Genomic DNA, 19586 nt, shown 5'->3' on the forward strand with positions numbered 1-19586 from the left:
TTAGCCACCTCCGCGCTCCAGTCCTGGTAGATTTGGATCTCCGTGTTCTCCCACCTGCTGCTCCGTTCTTTTTTGGCCCATTTCAGGATGCACTCTCTGTCCATAAAGCGGTGGAATCTCACCACTACAGCCCTTGGTGGCGCGTTGGCTTTGGGTCTCCTTGCCAGGACCCGATGAGCCCCATCCAGCTCCAGGGGCCTTGGGAAAGCTCCCGCGCCCATCAGCGAATTGAGCATCGTGCTCATACATGCCCTGGCATCGGGCCCCTCCACTCCTTCGGGGGGGATCCAGAATCCGAAGATTCTTCCTCCTCTACCTATTCTCCAGGTCCTCAAATTTTCCTGCCACCTCTTGTGCAGCGCCTCGTGTGCCTCCACCTTCATCGCCAGGCCCAAGATCTCGTCCTCTTTCTCCGAGGCTTTTTACCGCACCTCCCGGATCGCCGCACCTTGGGCCTTCTGGGTCTCCACAAGCTTCTCAATCGACGCCTTCATTGGCGCCAGCATTTCTGTCTTCAGCTCCGCAAAGCAGCGTTTGAGGAACTCCTGCTGCTCCTGCGACCACTGCGCCCACGCTGCTTAGCCTCCACCCGCCGCCATCTTGCTTGTCCTCCCTCGCACTTTCCGCTGCACCAGAATCACTTTCTTAACCGCTCCACTCCTGGTACAATCCATACAGTGCCGGGAGAACCTTGCTGTCACCTTCCCACACTGGGAGCCGTCGAACAATTGCCGTTGGGGCCCCTCTAAAGGGCCCGAAAGTCCGTTCCTGGCGGGAGCTGCCGAACGTGCGACCTATCTCGGCATAGCCGCAACCGGATGTCCACAGGTCGCACAGTTAAGGACCATGTTTGCGATGTCTTGGCCGATCCCGGGCCAGTAGACAGCCTGCCTGGCTCTGCGCCTGTACTTTTCCACACCCAGGTGGCCCTCATGGATTTGACGGAGTGCCAAGCTCTGGAGACTTGTGTGGAATTACAATCCGGTCCAGTTTGAAGAGGATACGGTCAACCACCGTCAGGTTGTCCTTTACATTGAAAAATTGAGGGCACTGCCCCTTTTGCCAGCCATCGGCTAGGTGTTGCATAACACGCTGCAATAGGGGGGTCTTTGGCTGTCACCTCACGGATACGAATCACCTTCTCATCAGAGGCCGGGAGGGTGCTAGCACACAGCTGCACCTGTGACTCAACCTGTGACTCAATTTGCTGGATGACGTTCAGTGGTTCACTAGGCACGATGATGGAGAGGGACAGTGTATCGGCAATGATGAGCTCCTTGCCAAGCGTGTAGACCAGGTCAAAGTCGTACCCTCTGAGTTTGAGGAGGATGCGCTGCAACCGAGGCGTCATGTCAATAATGTCCTTGTGGATAATGTGGACCAGGGGCGTGTGATCCGTCTCGACTGAATGTCGGCAGGCCATAAACATAGTTGTGAAACTTGAGAATGCCAGTGAAAAGGCCCAGGCATCCCTCCTCGATTTGTGCATACTTTTGTTCGGTGGGCGTCATTGCCCTTGATGCGTAGGCAACCGGTGCCCAGTATGATGTGTCATCGCGTTGCAGCAGGACCGCACCGATGCCATCCTGGCTCACATCTGTCGAGATTTTTGTTTCCCTGTCTGGGTCGAAAAATGCCAATACGGGTGCAGTGGTGAGCTTGGCTACCAGCTCCAACCACTCTGCCTGATGGGCTGCCTTCCACTCGAAGGCAGTGGACTTCTTCACTAGGTTTCGTAGTGCCGTGGTGTGTGAGGCCATGTTTGGAATGAACTTGCCCAGAAAATTGACCATGCCTAGGAAGCGCAATACCGCCGCCTTCTCTTCCGGGACTTTCATGGCTGTGATGGCCTTTACCTTATCTGTGTAGGGGTACACGCCCTGCTGAGAGATCTGGTCTCCGAGGAACTTGAGTGTCAACATGCCAAAGCAACATTTGGCCCTGTTCAGCTTCAGGCCATTGGCGAGGACACGGCAGAATACCTGCTGGAGACGGGAAACATGCTCCTCGGGGGTCATGGACCATATGATGACGTCGTCCACGTACAAATGAACCCCTTCGATACCCTCCATTATCTGCTCCATGATGCGATAAAATATCTCCGATGCCGAGACGATGCCGAACGGCATACGTTTATAGCAGTACCTGCCAAACGGTGTGTTGAAGGTGCAGAGCCTTCTGCTGGACTCATCCAGCTGGATTTGTCAGAATCCATGTGACGCATCTAACTTCGTAAAAAAATGCGCATGTGCTATCTCACTGGTGAGTTCCTCCCGCTTCGTGTTCACACATTATATACTGGCTGAATCCTTGGGATCAATGCAGATGCGCAGATCTCCAGAGGGTTTTTTAACCACCACCATCGAGCTGACCCAGTCAGTCGGTTCGGTTACCCTGGAAATGATACCCCGCTGCTGCAACTCTTTGAGCTGTTCCCTCAGGTGCTCCTTCAGCGGAGCCGGGACCTGGCGTGGTGCATGGACCACTGGCTTGGCATCAGGTCGCAGTAGGATCTTGTACTGATATGGCAAAGTGCCCATCCTGTCAAACACATCTGGATACTGAGCGAGGATGTCGTCAATGCCAGCTTGAAGATCCACGTTGGAGGATGTCGGGAGACGAGTAGATGGCAGGACCCCAGTTATAGTCTAGGAGCTGGCAGGCTGCTGGAATTACCTTGGCGGGCTTCCTGATGCGTTTGACGTCTGCCTGTGAGAGGCGGTTGGCAGAAGCACCTGTGTCCAGCTTGAACTGGATGGAGCAGCTGTTGAACTGCATCACCGCACGCCATTCGTCCTCCGAATCCACAGCGAGGATGGACTGAATGCAAGATGAGTTAGGTGTGGCATGTTCACGTGTGGTAATGATGCCCACTCGGTAGGCGGACTCCAGGCACTCGTCCTCTCGATCTGTTGTACTGCCAGGGTCAGAATCCTGTAGTCGTCGTTGCACATTCTGGATGCACCGTCGTCGGAATTGGAAGCGCTGGCCTCTGACTGGTGGTGCAGACCTGCACAAGGCTGCATAGTGTCCAGGCTTCCCCCAGTTTAAACATCACCTGCCTCTTGCAGGGCAGTGTCCCTTTAAGCGGACGTTGCCACAGTTCGGGCTCGTCATGACGTCGGCGTCGTGACGCGGTGTATGTCGTCGCACACGCGCAGTGCGGTTGGCAGACATCTGCCCCTGCGCAGTGTGGGTGTCGGCCGCTTCGTTATCCAGTTCGCATCGCGCATGCGTGGGGCTCCGGGAAAAGCACTCGAGATGGCCGCTGTCTTCAATGCTGAGGCACTGCATCCGGGAGATGGCCTGCACACTCTCTGCCTCGTGGGAGGCAAGTTTCTCATTTTCAGCCGATTTTCTTGCATGCTCATGCACTGTCCATGTTTCAATCGCGACTGGCGGGGTCATATGCTTGATTTTTAAGAGCTGCTCTCTCAGAGGATCAGAGTGAACTTCAAACACAATTTGATCTCTGATCATGGAGTCAGCAGGACAGCGCTAGCAGGTGGAGGCTAGCTAAGAAGGCATTGAAAGATTCATCTTTACCTTCAAGACGTTATTTGAACATGTAGCGCTTGAAGATTTCATTGGTGTCCACTTCACAGTGACTATCGAACTTGTCCAGGGTGATCTGAAACTTTGTCTTGTCCTGGCCTTCGTTGAAGTTAAATGAGTTGAAGAGTTCGATGGCTTGATCACCCGCTGTTGAGAGGAGAAGTGCGATCTTTCTTGCATCAGACGCACCCTCGAGGTCTGAGGCTACGATGTACAGCAGAAACGTTTGCTTGAATATCCGCCAGTTGGCACTGAGATTGTCGGAGGTCCTGAGCTGGTGAGGAGCCTGAATCTTCTCCATGGTGCCGGGATACATTTGCTGGTCATCACGGAACGGACTGAGGTAAGCCACCTTAAATTAGTAGTCTCTTGGTATCATGTTGTGTTAAGTACACTGGTCTAACACTGGCTGCAACTGGATGCAGCTTAGATCAGAAAGATAGTCCAGACCTTGAAATTAGTTCAATCAGGTTTATTGAACTAATTGCACAGTTAGCACAGTTCTCTGTGAGTTTGACTCTCTGCTAACTTAAGTGTGGTTACTCTGTCTGACTGAACCAGACTACCTCTTAGCCACGTGGTGGAGATGTGAGATTGTAACAACACCCTTGACTGACTCTCTAGAGGTTCATCAGTGGAAAGAGGTGGAGTGTGAGTGCCTTGTGTTTTTTATAGTCAGATCCCACCCCTGAGTGTCCTCCCTGCTTATTGGTCATGTCCTGTTCTCTGTGTCCATTAGCTGCTTGTCTGTATATCATTGTGTGTGTCTGCATATCATGACAATTCCAAGCAGCTAATTAATTTCTTACCAAAAGTACTTATGGGGGATTTGTGGCAGGATAGTCCACATAATAAGAACCGGAAAACATTTTTTTTTCTATCTCTCCTTTTAATCTATGTGTGTGCTTGTCTTAAGTTTCTGTTCTCTCATTGCAATCTCCAATGAGAGGGACTTATCACTATATACTCTATCGTAAGATGGGAGCAGAGACTCAGAATAACAAGTTGACCATTTAGGTGTGAGATAAGGAGATACTTTGTCACTCAAAACATTGTGAATCCCTGGGATTGAGGATTACTCCATTATTAAGTATATTCAGGACTGAGATTGATAATTTTTGGGAAATCAACGGATTTGGGCAGAAAGGCAGAAAACTGGAGTTGAGGGTAGAAGGTAAGCCAAGTGCAGGTTCATGGGGCTGAATAGTCTACTCCCCCCATTTCTTAGGTTACACAAGATATTAACATTTCTTTGTTAGGTGACAACTCCATCTTCTCGACTCGAGTCAATTTATCTAATCGCTTATCATAACTGTAACCCCTACTTTCAGGTAATAAATATCCTTGTCAACCTATTCTGTACTTTTCCCATTGTTTTTATATCCTTCCAATAAAGGGCTGTACAAAACTCGACCTAATAATTGGGAGTGTTGTGAGACGATGGAATACACTTCCAGGACTAGAGGTTGAAGCAAAAGCTGGCAGCATTCAAACTTAGTTTGAATAGGAGAATGATGTCGAAAGGGATGAAAGGATATGGGAACAAGGTGTGTGAATTTTGAGCTTGTGTGGAGGATAAGTGCCAACACAGACTGGTCGGGCAGAATGGCATGTTTCAGTGTTGTACCTTCGTTTGTTTTTTTGTATACAAAATTAAATTTGCTCAGAAATTAATGATTCTCTCTACCTTATCATAGACTAACTGTGTCTACCTGGAGTCTTTTTTAATCCTCATCACAATTTGCCATTTCAACTGTTATCAGTCAAGTTCAGTGCTGCTTCCTTAGTTTCTAAATCCAGATTATTGAGGGATACCCTAGATAGCAGCGACCCCAAAACAAAACATTGCTCACCACATCTTGCTCGCCTGAGAAACCTACCTATATCTGATCTTATGCTTTCTGCTAACCATCTCTTTCCATGTGATTGAGTTTCCCTTAATTCAACGTACCATTTATGTTTGTGAGAAAGTTTCTTCTGTGGTACCTAGAATTTTACAATACAAAGAAGCCATTTGGATCATTGTCACTGTCCTGGCTTTCAGTGATCTGTTTTGTTTCATGCCACGATAGATGTTTCTTTTTCAAATAGCTATTCATTTCCCTGGTAACCTATTGATTTTGACCTTGCTTGCTCTCTACGGAGATTCCTTGACCAAAGAACCCTCTGCATAAAAGTTCTCTTGCCTCTCGCTTTGCTCTTTTAATTTTAAGTCAGTGAGGCATACTTACCAACCGGTGAAAATAATATTTCCCTGGTTACCTTCTTCAAAAACCTTTTATAATTCAAATACATACAGATCTCTTAATTGCCTCTATTTTAATTACCACTGCTTTAATTCAGAGTTTCGTCACTGTCTCCTCATGGATAGTTTCATATCCTTGGTATTGCCTCCGTGAATGTATTGTGCATTATGTCCATGGCCCCTTTCCTGATGTAGAGTCCCCAAAACTGGACACTTTATATAGCTATTTAAAAAGTATTTGAATTAAATACAGCCATTGCATTTACTTTATTTGCAGTAAAAAGATATAATTTTATATGATTGGTTGTGCAATGTAGAAAATTTAAGTAACTAACTTGAATGAGATAAGTTGGATAATGTGGAAAAGCAGAAGGATTTGGGAGTTTAGAAGACATCAAAAGCAGCATTTCTAGTGTATGAAGCCATGAGAAGAAATGTTGATGGAATACACAGTTAATGGTAAGAAGTGTAGCATATAAAAATCAAGGCGCAATGATGAATCTATGAATTAAAAAAACACATTTGGAATAATGTGTGCAGTTTTAGGCTCCATACGTAGGAAAAGTGTTGAGATAAAAGAGAAGGCACAGCTTAGATTTACGAAAATACTACCTGGCATGGGGAAATGCAAATAAGAAGAAAAACTTGGGAACCAACGAGATTAAAGGTCGATTTAACAGAGGTGTTTATACTTACAAGAAGGTGGGACACAGTAAATGGAATCATTCTTTTCAGTCATTGAAGGGTCTAGAAACAGTGGACTTGGATATAAAATTAAGTATTAGAGATTTAGGATGGAAAACGGAAGAAACAATTTCTGGTTATGAGGCTTTGGTTGGTCACATAGAAACCATGCCAACATCAAGGTAGAATAAGTTAGTTAGGTGGTTGAAGGAAAGGGGATATGTAAGAGTAGGACTACTGCTTGTGTAGAGGGTAATGCAATACAGACCGCTCAGGTCAAGTAGCTTGTTTCTGTGATATTTGCATGGGATTACTGCTGCCTCCCAACTTTTTACATATCACTACAAACAAAGTTTTTGTACCCGACTCTGACATTCTGTTCCAAAATTGATTGTCCGATCACCTCACATGCTCCTTGTTCAGTTTTTATCATTTCCTTTTTCCTGTTGGGTGTCGATCTTATTTTACCCTTGTTAATTGCTCTGAGAGGATATTGTAGAAATACAAATTATAATAAAATATGGAACATATGACTGATCTTCGGAACAAGACTTAACTCTGCACAGTATCCATTCTCAGTAGTTGATTCAGTTAAAAAAAAGAATTACTATTTTGAATGAATTGTAATCTGTTTATCTCTGCACAGTCCCCATTATATGTATTCACTCTTGTTTTGAGGCTAAATCTTATTTAAAAAAATAAAGAAAACTGCTTTGTTGAAACTCAAATAAGAAATAGTTTAATTTAAACAGTAGCATTGGGTACCTAATGAGACAGGTTCATTTGTTTGAAGATGATTCAAGTTTTATTTTAGCAGCTCTTACAGAGTTTGAGCCCAATCAGGACAGGTAGCCTGTGGATTCACTACTTTCCAAGAAGTAGAGTTAATTTCATTTAACAAATTAATGTGTCAGCATTACTTTGCATGAAAATATGGGATTAAATGCTGCATTGTGAAAGGGTTCAATTAACTTTTGGATCGGTAATTTGGTTGTTTTTAGTAACTAGCTCTAACAAGCTAAGGACTTCCACGCTGGCATTGCATGATTCATGCAAGTGGTGGAATGCAATGCAGATGTGTTTCACTTTCTTTTTGAAATTATGCCAAAAAGAAGAGTTGGTAGGTAATCAGCTATGTGTCACGATGGGGGTTATTGTGATTTGTTCAATAGAGCAGATGCAGATGTCATCAGGACTAGACATAAAGGCTGTGCAAGGTCAGCATTCTGTAATTTTGAGTTTGCTACAAACTTGAATCTCAGGCAGCACATTTGGTTAAAAGTATATTCAAGTGGCATTGAACTTGGTGTTGGTGAATTTAAAGACACAAATGTGCATTTCCATGTACATATTTCAGTTTGGGACTTTGTATTCTAGCATGACAAAGGATAGATTATGAAATACATCATCACCTCCAATGTACCAGTTCAGCAGTGTTGAGGAAAAGAGTTTTTGAGGACCAGAATCTCAAACCTAAGACTAAGATCATGGTTTACCAGGCAGCAGTGATTCCTGCACTCCTAACTGCTTTGGAAACGTGGACGACCTTGGACAGTCCAAAGATGTGCAGGTTAGGCAGATTGGCCATACTAAATTTCCCCTTACTGTCCATGGATGTCCAGGTTAGGTTATTTGGATTGGGTGGAGTGGGCGTGGGAGTTGACCTGGGTGGAATTTACTTTGAGGGTCGGTGCAGACTTGATGCGCTGAATGACCTCCTTCTGCACTGTACAAATTCTGTGATTGTATGACCTACAGCAGGCACCTTGACTAATTTCTGGCTGCACTTTCCAGAGGAACTGTCATATTCCAGCATTGAAAATGGAATACTGTTGGACTTGGGGAGTGCGACGTGCGATGCATTCAGGGTCCTCTTGTAATGGTCTTTCTTGACTGTCTGGTGATCATTCAACCCCTCTCTCGACATACCCTTAAACTGCAAGCTGACAACGTCAATAAATGGGTTATCCATGAAATTCATTCTCATGATGCACCACAGCGTTGCCAACAGCTGTTTAGGCTCAAAAGCCCAGAGGTCAAGCTGCTTCAGCTTCCTGAACATTGTTATGAACTCTGTAGAGACTGATGACTTTAAAAAATAAATTCTACCTTTTCCTTAATAGCTGATCGGTTGACACAGCAAGACTTTGACAGTATCAAAAAAATTTAAAAACACAATGACTAAACACCATCTTTATCGGCAACCAACATTTTAAACCACAAAGCAGCAATCCCTTTTTCCTTTTAGCACAACCAAAAACACACTTCGCGGAATATACTATGAATTCTCCGGAACCAGTCCAAGGTGATTCTTAGCTCCCCAAGATTTACTTCTGATCTTTTCCTTTCTCAACCTGGGAACCTTCAATCTCGGAACTGTCTTTTAGAGTGAGTTTTTCCCCCCTGGAGCTTCTTCCTTTAGTGCAAGCTAGACAGATTTTCCCAACTTATTTGAATTCCTCGTGAATTTATAACCCGAGTGCAAGCTCCCACCCACATTCCTGCACAGTGAACCACGGTGTTTTGCAGATAAATAAATAATCTTTATTGTCACAAGTTGATTTGATCTTAGTTTCAGACTAGTTCGGCACAACGTCATGGGCCGAAGGGCCTGTACTGTGCTGTACAGTTCTATGTTCTTAAGTAGGCTTACATTAACACTGCAATGAAGTTACTGCGAAAAGCCCCTAGTCGTCACATTTTGGCGCCTGTTCGGGTACAGCGAGGGAGAATTCAGAATTCTCAGCTGATACGGGAATTGAACCCGTGCTGCGGGCCTTGTTCGGCATCACAAACCAGCTGTCTAGCCCACTGAGCTAAACCAGCTCTGTAACCAGATCATAACTGCTCTCCCTCTCTTGGAACTTGACAGACTAACCTTTTGATAGATATCTGAGATCCTCCCCTCCCCTCAAAGCCTGTCTCCATGACAATCCATTGTATCTTATATCCAGGTAGAACTACTAGTTATCCTTGAGACCCCAACTCTCTTGGATGTGATTAGAGATTTTAAAGTGCAACTGTTTACAATTTGGCATTTTCAACACTTTTCCAGCACTTTGGAGACTCCAACCTATCACCGTTAACGCACAGGCTTCTGCCATTATCTCCAAGTGTGAGCACCATATACCTTCTTCCCAGTAAAACAATCTAGGTTCCTCTTTAATCTCTAACAATCAGACAACTCATTCTTGCTGCCAGGCAGACTTCAGTACAGGTCATATGACCCTCCTTCATTTTTACCTTAAATTTAAGATACAGTCCCAAAGCATGATAATCCTATAGACCTAATAATTAGAACATGTGGTTGTCCAGGACATGAGAAGGGTCCTGGAGTTTCACATGCAACAGGACATATATTCTACAGGTTTGAGCTGCCCTGCCGTGCTGCTATTTATTAGGCGATTAAACTCATGACTTGAATAAATACCAGCTTCTCACTAATCAACTGTTTCTATGGAACTGACAACACTTCATTTATAGGGAGGCTATCTGAAAGGTTTTTTAAAAACTTAAAATCCAAGGAATTTAGAAAATTGGACTTAAATAACTCTTTAGAGTTACTATCCTTCTTTAATTTATTGCTTTATCCCATAAATTTCATGTAACATAGTACTAGTCATTCAATTCTTCTTCTGTAATCTATTGTTGGACAAGGCTGGTAATTTTAACCCTGTCACACAATCTAATATACTTTTGCAGAAACTAATAGTTAATTGGTATGTTTGACTCTGCAATAAGTAGCACACCTGTAAGTGAATTACAAAGCAGCAATTCAATGAAACATAAATTGAACATTGTATTTTTGGAAATGGTGACATTCACTTTTTGACTGAATTGCAGCTTTGTAGATATCTATTAGATATATTGAAATACCTTGGAGATTAATGTTATGTTTGGACCTATTTTCCCTGTAGCCTCCAGAAATGTCATTTAAATGTGTTTTTTTCTTGACGTGTGTGTGTGTGTGTGTGTGTGTGTGTGTGTGTGTGAGGGAGGGGGGGAGGGGGGAGAAAAGCAGGTGTTTGGGGGGGAAGTGTGTGTGTGTGTGTGTGGTGGGGCTGTGTGTGTGTGTGTGGGGGGGGGGGGGGGGGGCTGTGTGTGTGTGGACATTTGCAACAGCCAGAGAATGGTATGTGAAAGTCACCATAGTTTCTAAGGACCATAGTCTGCTCTCCCCCTTGATTGCTGGTGATTTAACCTGAGGGTCACCATACCTCAGGCGAGGGGCAAGGTTGAGAAGGCGGGGCTTTCATGGATAACCATGGGAATTGAACCCATGCCATTGGCATCGCTCCAGGTCAAGAACCAGCCATCCAGCTAACTGAACTAACCAACCCACAAGGTAGTGAGTATAGTGCAGAAACAAAAGCTGTGATCAAATGAGTTGTGAATGGCTACATGGCAACCATCTGAATGTAACATGAAGGGAAAGAAAGAAACAAGACAAGACCAGCCCAGCAAAACTGAAAAAGGAAAAAAAAACAAAGGACAAGATGGAGGTGGAGGTTATGACCTAAAGTTGTTAAACCCGATGTCGAATCCAAAAGGATAAGTGCTGAGTTGAAGAATTATATGCTGTTTCTCAAGTTTGCATTGAGCTTCACTGGAACACTGTAGCAGGCCTAGGCCAGAAAGGTCAGCATGGGTGTACAGTACAGAATTGAAATGACAAGCAGCCAGAAGCTCGGATCATGATTATCGACTGAATAGAGGTTTTCCGCTGGGCCAGCATTTATTGCCCATCCTTAGTTGCCCTTGAGGGGCAGTTAAGAGTCAACCAAATTAGGAGTAATTTGGGAGTGGGCCAAGGTCTTGTGGAGGAAATGCTGAAAGGTGAGAGAAGGCGAAGATATGTTTGGTAGTGGCATCATGCTGGAGTTGGCAGAAATGACTAAGGGGTTAGCACTGCTGCCTCATAGCACGAGGGACCTGGGTTCAATTCAAGCCTTGGTGACTGAAATTTGCACTTTCTTCCTGTGTCTGTGTGGTTTTCCTCTGGGTGCTCTGGTATCCTCCAATAGTTCAAAGATGTGCAGGTTAGATAGATTGGTGTGCTAGATAGCCCCTTTGTGTCCAAGGATGTGCAGGTTAGATGGGGTTATGGGGGGGGGGGGTTTGGTGGGCAGGTCGGTGCTGACTCGATGTATTGAATGGCATCCTTCTGAACTGTAGGAATTCTATGATTCTGTGATCCGTTGAATATGGAGGCTGGCAGGGTGGAAGGTGAAGACCAGAGAAACCCAATCATGGCTGTAAGAGGGAGGGCAAAATGTGTGAAACAGATCAGACACATTGGAAGGCCCTGTCAACAAAACTGGGTTGGAATCCTCAGTTGAGCGGGGGCAAAAAGGGCGCATCAGAAGAGTTGATGTGGAAGCTTGCATCATCAGAACAGGTATGATGGAGACTGAGAAAATGGGAGAATGGAATGTAGTTCCTACAAGCAGCAGGATATGAGGAAATGTAATTGAGGTAGCTGTAGAAATCTGTGGATTTGTCATGAATATTAGTTGATAGACTATCTCTGGGAATGATGTCAGAGAAGATAAAGAAGGGAAGAGTCTGAGCTAGACCTGGTGAAAGTGAGGAAAGGCTGGAAATTGGAAACAAAGTCGATGAATTATTTCAGTTCAGTTTCCGGTTCATAAGGCAATGAAATTATTTGTTAGGCATTTAAACTTGCTGTTATGTTTCTTTACTATGAATATTAGTCGCAATCAAGAAAAGTAAACCAAATTTATCACAAACCACTAACTTCAAACAACTATTGTCAACAACAGGCGATACATTCCAAGTTCTGTCAATGGCTCTCTCCCCAATGTACATGTAAAACGATTCTGACTCCCTTTTTGCTTCCCTCTCTCTAGCCCCTGTCCCCCAAAATATTATGCTTTACTTGTTCATGGACTGAATGATGACATTGCAATATATCTTTAGTTAATTGGCAACTTTTTGTGACTGTGGTTAATTGTTTGGAGATATTGGTGCAGAAGTTCCTGCAGTGATGAAATTAGTGTCATTTACTGTGAACTCTGTTGTTTGGCACGTTAATCTTCATGGTACAACGTTATTCCATAATTTGGCTGCAGTAGGCATAGCGGTAAATGAGAAGAGGCACAGTCAGCCAATGTTTGCTATATATCTGGTTGCAAACTTGGATGTTTGTGGGTTTTGTTTTTTTACCAGGTCACAGTTAAAATAAAGTCTCAGGCCTTCAGTGCAATGATTGTTCAGCAGGCCATTGGAAATATAATTCTTGGCATTGCACACATGAGATTAATTCAGAGGATGTGCAAGAATGAGGTAGAATTAATACCATCAATATACTTGAGGATATTCAGCGGCATTGGCGATTTCCTAATTAGTAAAAGATGCAGTTAAAGATATCTATTCAATTTGGAAAGGCTTCCTGTATGAGTCCAAAAAAAATTAAAAAACAACTCTAAACACTGAGAAGCTGGACCTACAGTAACTGAGGCAACAGCTTTATTATTAAAGTTCCCTTTTTGGTGAATATTCTGATCCACTAAAGATTGCACAAACATTCTGGATATCATTAAATTAGATAATGCTATTTTCAGTGAAGCTGAAAAATAAAGAATCACAGAATTGTTACTGTGCAGAAGGAGGCCATTTGGCCCATCGTATCTGCACGTGCTCTCCAAACTAGCATTATGGCATAGTGCCATTCCCCAGTCAAATCCAGAAGCATGGACATAACACCAGCATGCTATCAAATAACAATTTGTTACCAAGTTGAAGTTTGTTTAAGACTCTGTTCTGGCATAACATATAATTTGGAAACCTTGGTATCAGCAGTATCCTTTGTTCTTTGTGTATATTGATTATGTTTATTAGTAGATAACTGAAATGCCTGAGAAGCACAGATTATTCCTTCCTTCCAAGCAATAAAGTTTCGAAATGCAATATTTATATTGGAATGTTGAAAAACTTTTATTAAAGTACTGGTTTCTGTGGGTCTCTTATGCTGATAATATTTTGTTACGATCTATGATCTAATGTTTCTATAAATTACACAAGTATTTATTGTGCATCAGGGTGGACCTCAATTTAAATAAATTATTCAGAAGAGCTTGTACCCCCATTAAATGCGATGTTACTTTTTGGAAGAGATACGTTTTTGTGTTGAATGATCAGCTTCACAAAGTGAAGCAGAGCAATACTTTGGAAAACAGACACACAATACCATAGAATTCTTACAGTGCAGAAGGAGACCATTTAGCCCATTGAGTCTGCACTGACCCTCTGAATGAACATCCTACCCAGGCTCACTCCCCCGCCCTATCTCCGTAACCCCACCTAACCTGCCCATCTTTGGACACACGGGTAATTTAGCATGGCCAATCCACTTAACCTGCACGTCACCTGCTGCAATTTTGTGATATTTAGACAGGTTATGCAGACAACACTGTTGTTGAAAAGATGGCAACCCATTGGTGCCATTATTTTTGAGTTTTAAGTTCCAGCAATGGGAAAACTATTAATTCAGGAACTTTCAAATCATCATTGATTTTTAATGAGGGGGTCCAAAGCTGGAGGATTACTGGAAGGAGATTTTTAGGGTAATCTCTAAAGTGGTGCACGTGAAACTGGACCTGGGCACTTGGGAGGCCATATTCGGGGTGTCGGACCAGCCGGGGTTGGAAACAGTCTTCGCCTCGTTGATCGGCCAAAGGCGGATCCTGTTAGAACATAGAACATAGAACATTACAGCGCAGTACAGGCCCTTCGGCCCTCGATGTTGCGCCGACCTGTGAAACCTCTTTAAAGCCCATCTACACTATTCCCTTATCGTCCATATGTCTATCCAATGACCATTTGAATGCCCTTCATGTTGGCGAGTCCACTACTGTTGCAGGCTGGGCATTCCACGCCCTTATTACTCTCTGAGTAAAGAACCTACCTCTGACATCTGTCTTATATCTATCTTCCCTCAATTTAAAGCTATGTCCCCTCATGCTAGACATCACCATCCGAGGAAAAAGGCTCTCGCTGTCCACTCTATCTAATCCTCTGATTATCTTGTATGCCTCAATTAAGTCACCTCTTAACCTTTTTCTCTCTAACGAAAACAGCCTCAAGTCCCTCAGCCTTCCCTCATAAGATCTTTCCTCCATACCAGGCAACATTCTGGTAAATCTCCTCTGCACCCTTTCCAATGCTTCCACATCCTTCCTATAATGCGGCGACCAGAATTGCACGCAATGCTCCAAATGCGGTCGCACCAGAGTTTTGTACAGCTGCAACATGACCTCATGGCTCTGAAACTCAATCCCTCTACCAATAAAAGCTAACACCGTATGCCTTCTTAACAACCCTCTCAACCTGGGTGGCAACTTTCAGGGATCTATGTACATAGACACCGAGATCTCTCTGCTCATCCACACTGCCAAGAATCTTACCATTAGCCCAGTACTCTGTTTTCCTGTTATTCCTTCCAAAATGAATCACCGCACACTTTTCTGCATTAAACTCCATTTGCCACCTCTCAGCCCAGCGCTGCAGCTCATCTATGTCCCTCTGTAACTTGTAACATCCTTCCGCACTGTCCACAACTCCACTGACTTTAGTGTCATCTACAAATTTACTCACCCATCCTTCTACGCCCACCTCCAGGTCATTTATAAAAATGACAAACAGCAGTGGCCCAAAACAGATCCTTGTGGTCCACCACTAGTAACTGGACTCCAGTTTGAACATTTCCCATCAACCACCACCCTTTGTCTTCTTCCAGCTAGCCAATCTCTGATCCAAACTGCTAAATCACCCTGAATCCCATGCCTCCGTATTTTCTGCAGTAGTATCCGTGGGGAACCTTATCAAACACTTTATACAAATCCATATACACCACATCAACTGTTTTACCCTCATCCACCTGTTTGGTCATCTTCTCAAAGAACTCAATAAGGTTTGTGAGGCACGACCTACCCTTCACAAAACCGTGTTGACTATCTCTAATCAAATTATTCCTTTCCAGTTGATTATACATCCTATCTCTTATAAACCTTTCCAAGACTTTGCCCACAACAGAAGTAAGGCTCACTGGTCTATAGTTGCCGGGGTTGTCTCTACTCCCCTTCTTGAACAAGGGGACAACATTTGCTATCCTCCAGTCTTCTGGCACTATTCCTGTGGACAAAGATGACTTAAAGATCAAAGCCAAAGGCTCAGCAATCTCCTCCCTCGTTTCCCAGAGAATCCTAGGATAAATCCCATCCGACCCAGGGGACTTATCTATTTTCACACTTCCATCTGGCCCAGGGGACTTATCTATTTTCACACTTGTGACCTCTCCACCCTGTGCCTGGCGTGGCGGGGACTTGCTGGCATTCTTGACACTTGAAAAGGTCAAATTTGAACTGTGGGGAAGGATGGAGGGGTTCTACAATTCATGGGCGTTATTCATTATGCACTTTTGAGAATTGGATCACATCGAACATTGCGGGGGGCCTGGGAGGGTTGGGGGGGAGAGGGACTGTATGTGTTAGTAGTGACTATGGGTGATTCCTGATTCCTTTTTGTCATTTATTTATGTTAACATGCGGGCTAATGTCTGGGGTTTGGGGGGAGGATGAGATTGTTGTTATTGATATGGGGATGGACATTACATTCGTTACTGATTATTGTTTATTGTTGAGTGTAAATTTGAGAGAAAATGTGAAAAAGGAGGAGAATAAAAAATATTTTTTAAATAGATTTTAATGAGGGGGGGTTAAGCAATGGTTAACCTCTTATTGCCTGAGACTTTTGCAGTTTTTGAAACAACTATGGCATGACATAAGCCACTTACGTCATTTCCTCTTTGTCCTGTAAAATGGACTGTACAATCTAAATGTGCCTTTATAATTGTGCCATTCTCAGTGAAATTATCTCTTCATCCCTTAATTGTATAAATCCGCAAACCAGATCCTTGTTCCTTGCCCCATTCCTAAAGAGAATTGCAAAATAAACACAGCTTTATGACCATTGGCTTCAATAGTGGACAAACTGGTTTTCTGGATAATACTTATTGCATTTATCACGTTCATGTTTGCTGGAAGAATCCACTAAACTATGGTAAATTAATTAAGTTACATGAAGCAAAAAGTACGATGACTTGGTGTCAATTTAATGACAAAATTATATCTTAATTTTTCATTTGTTGCCCAAGCAATAGAGGTGAGCCCTATAAAAACAGATTACATTCAAACAGCATGTGTAATTTAAATTTTTCAATCATTTGTGTACTGTTTAAGTGCTATAAAGCTGAATGAAAATTACTCTGCCTTGTCATGCAGTGAATACAGTGTAGAATAAGATAGTACATACTATGAATGAGAAAATTTAAAATTTTTCCGTTGGAAAGTGCCCCCTGCACCTTGTGATAATTACATTGTAATCCAGCCTAACCAAAAAAGCTGTTTACAGTTCCACTGCATATTGCCTTGTTTATATACGATACAATCCATCAGCTCTAGCTCAGGCTAGTAATGGTATAATGACTACAAACATTCAAGTGGCTTGCCGACAAATCCCAAGTGGATTGAAGTTATGACCTGGTGGGCCAAGAACTCAATTGTCTTTTCCTGTACATTACCAGAGGATCGTCACATATAGTCAGTTTCTAGCTGTGAGGAGTTGCCAAATCTTTCATCTATGTTGTGTTGCTTAGCTACTGAGTCACTCAAATGTATTGACCTGTCTAGTAATTTCTTGTTTGACACAGTCTATTAAAAAAATGATATTGGGAGCTTCACTTGTGCTAATCCTCATGCGGTGCTCCTTGATGCTGCTATCACTTAGTTAAATGTGAATTGGTGAAGTACCGTTTTTCATTGAAATTTGAACCAGCTTTGAGCTTGAAGCACTTAAGACAAGTTGTTCCCTTGGAGGATGGGTGAAAGTGTCACAAGACATGTGCAAAAATACCCCTCCAGTAAAGCATTCAATAAACAATATTCAATTATGTAAAATTTATGTTGAATCATAAATAGTTAAGCTGTCACAAGATTTCACAATACTAAAGGATACTACAATTTTAATCCTTGCTCTTGATGTAAAGACACCACATTATTTTCATACTGTGATTGCCATAATATCTTTTCGAGATACCATGATACACTTGCAAAGAATACTGTGTTTTGGAAGACCAGAGTAGATTTTGTCAGAAAAATTCTATAGAATGATTCACTTTTTCTGTTGAGAACTATGTATTTAAACATATATTTTTGAAAGAAACGAAAGTAAATCAACCCATTTTTTAACAGATGTGAGAGTTGTGTGGAACTACTGTTTGTTAGAGGATCTGGAAACTGTCAGGAGTGTGGCACAGCACTACGAAAGAACAACTTCAGAGTGCAACTCTTTGAAGATCCTACGGTGGACAAGGAGGTCGACATTCGAAAGAAAGTATTGAAAGTGTAAGAATTTTACTTCTGCTGTTGGTTAGCATCTGTGAAGATAATTGCAAAAGCAGCATTGCATAATAAGAATGTCTAGCACAGAAACATGCTGTTTGTCCCAACTGGTTCATTCCAGTATTTATACTTACATGAGTCTCCTCCCACTTGTAATGACCTCTTTCCAACCTGCTTCCATGCTCCTCCATTCCCTTCTCCCAAATATTTGCATCAGGCCTGCCCCCGTGCTATCTGCTTTATCCACTCCATGAGGCTGAGTTCTACATTCTCAGCACTATATATTTAAAAAAACTCTAAATTATTTATTTGCTCTGTTAGTAGCTGTCTTGTATTTATGTAGTCTTGTTATGGACTCATTGAAAAATGGAGGCAATTTGCCACATCTACTCTATCAAGCCCTTTCATAATTTGAAAAATCTGCTCTTTGTTTGCGAGAAATTCAGCCTGCTTAATCTTTCCTGGTAATTGTAACCTCTCAATCCAGGTACCATCCTTGAAAATGTTTTCTGCACTTTTTCTAGTGCTTCAATATCCTTTTTGTAGTGGGGAGACTGGAATGTGCACAGCACTTAGAAACTAGGTTAAACTAAACTTAAATGTGAAAGTTAAACATTACTTCCCTGTCTTTGTATTTTGTCCCTCTCAAATTGTTTATTTATGGCTGTAACAAATTGTATTGTTAGTGATTTATGTTTCTGTTGTTATGGGTCAGAGTTTAGAGAACCCCAAAGTGTAGCATGGAGTTCAACTGACCCACAGCTTTATAATAGATTGTGGTGTGGGGGGCACACGGTGCACTCTACAGGTGTGATACAGCATAAATGGACAAGTGTTTTTTAAAACAAAACAATATTTATTCTATCAACTCAAGTTAACCTTTTTAAAACAACCATTGAATACCTTAACACCCATTAATTCAAAGATAACCCCCAAAGACTAAGTAATCGCTTCAGCTGTCCTTTTAACATCCAAAAGACTTAAAAACTTCAAAAATAGGAGCACATTAGGTTACATTCAATATATTTATAGTCTTTGGATTGCAGAAATCAACAGACCAGCTCTGTGTTTCTTCCTGCAACTCACAGCAAAACATACAGACACACCCAAGCTGCTCTCTCAAACTGAAACTCAAAAAGCAGAAGTGAGCTCAGCTCTCCCCACCCTCTGACATCACTTCAGTAATATGATCAGCTCAACTTCCGGTTGCGGCGATGCTCAGCTAAGCTCAGAATTGAAGTCCTGGAAAATAGATCAAGGAGAAAGAACCTCCGGATCAGGACTGGAGCGCGGAGGTGGCGAGAAGGAGGGCGAGTTTCAATCGAGCCAAGGAGGTGCTGCATAAGAAGAAAGTAAAGTTCGGGATGTTGCAGCCGGCGCGATTATGGGTCATGCACCAGGATAGACATTACTATTTTGAAACGTCGGAAGAAGCATGGACCTTTATCCAAAAAGAGAAACTGGACCAGAACTGAGGGACTGATGTTGGAGGGGAAACGACAATGTTGATGTATAGAGATCTAAATTGGGGAAAGGGAGGTTCACTGTATCGGGATGGGCGCCGGTGGGGGGGAAAAAGAGACACAGGCGGGGGATGGGGAATGGGAACGGGGCTGTAGGGGGAGCTGCGCCATAGGGGGCGGGATGGTTCTAGGAAAGCGTGGTTTTTTTTCCTACGCCAG

The 19586-nt window shown here is 43.1% G+C and overlaps 1 protein-coding gene across 2 annotated transcripts in view; it reads left to right on the forward strand.

Annotated features, from left to right (window-relative positions):
- mnat1 (MNAT1 component of CDK activating kinase) overlaps nucleotides 1–19586 on the forward strand; it is a 238372-nt gene that overhangs the window by 19713 nt on the left and 199073 nt on the right. Inside the window, exons 1-2 of one of the 2 annotated variants that reach the window (XM_072491861.1) lie at nucleotides 5077–5102; nucleotides 17755–17907. In XM_072491861.1, coding sequence (XP_072347962.1) covers nucleotides 5092–5102; nucleotides 17755–17907 — 164 coding nt within the window. In that variant the 5' untranslated portion in view covers nucleotides 5077–5091. Of the gene's footprint in view, nucleotides 1–5076; nucleotides 5103–17754; nucleotides 17908–19586 lie in introns of those variants that run through there. The other variant, XM_072491853.1, reaches the window with a different exon arrangement.

This window comes from Scyliorhinus torazame, chromosome 2 (assembly GCF_047496885.1).
Source record: "Scyliorhinus torazame isolate Kashiwa2021f chromosome 2, sScyTor2.1, whole genome shotgun sequence".
Lineage (NCBI taxonomy): Eukaryota > Metazoa > Chordata > Chondrichthyes > Carcharhiniformes > Scyliorhinidae > Scyliorhinus > Scyliorhinus torazame.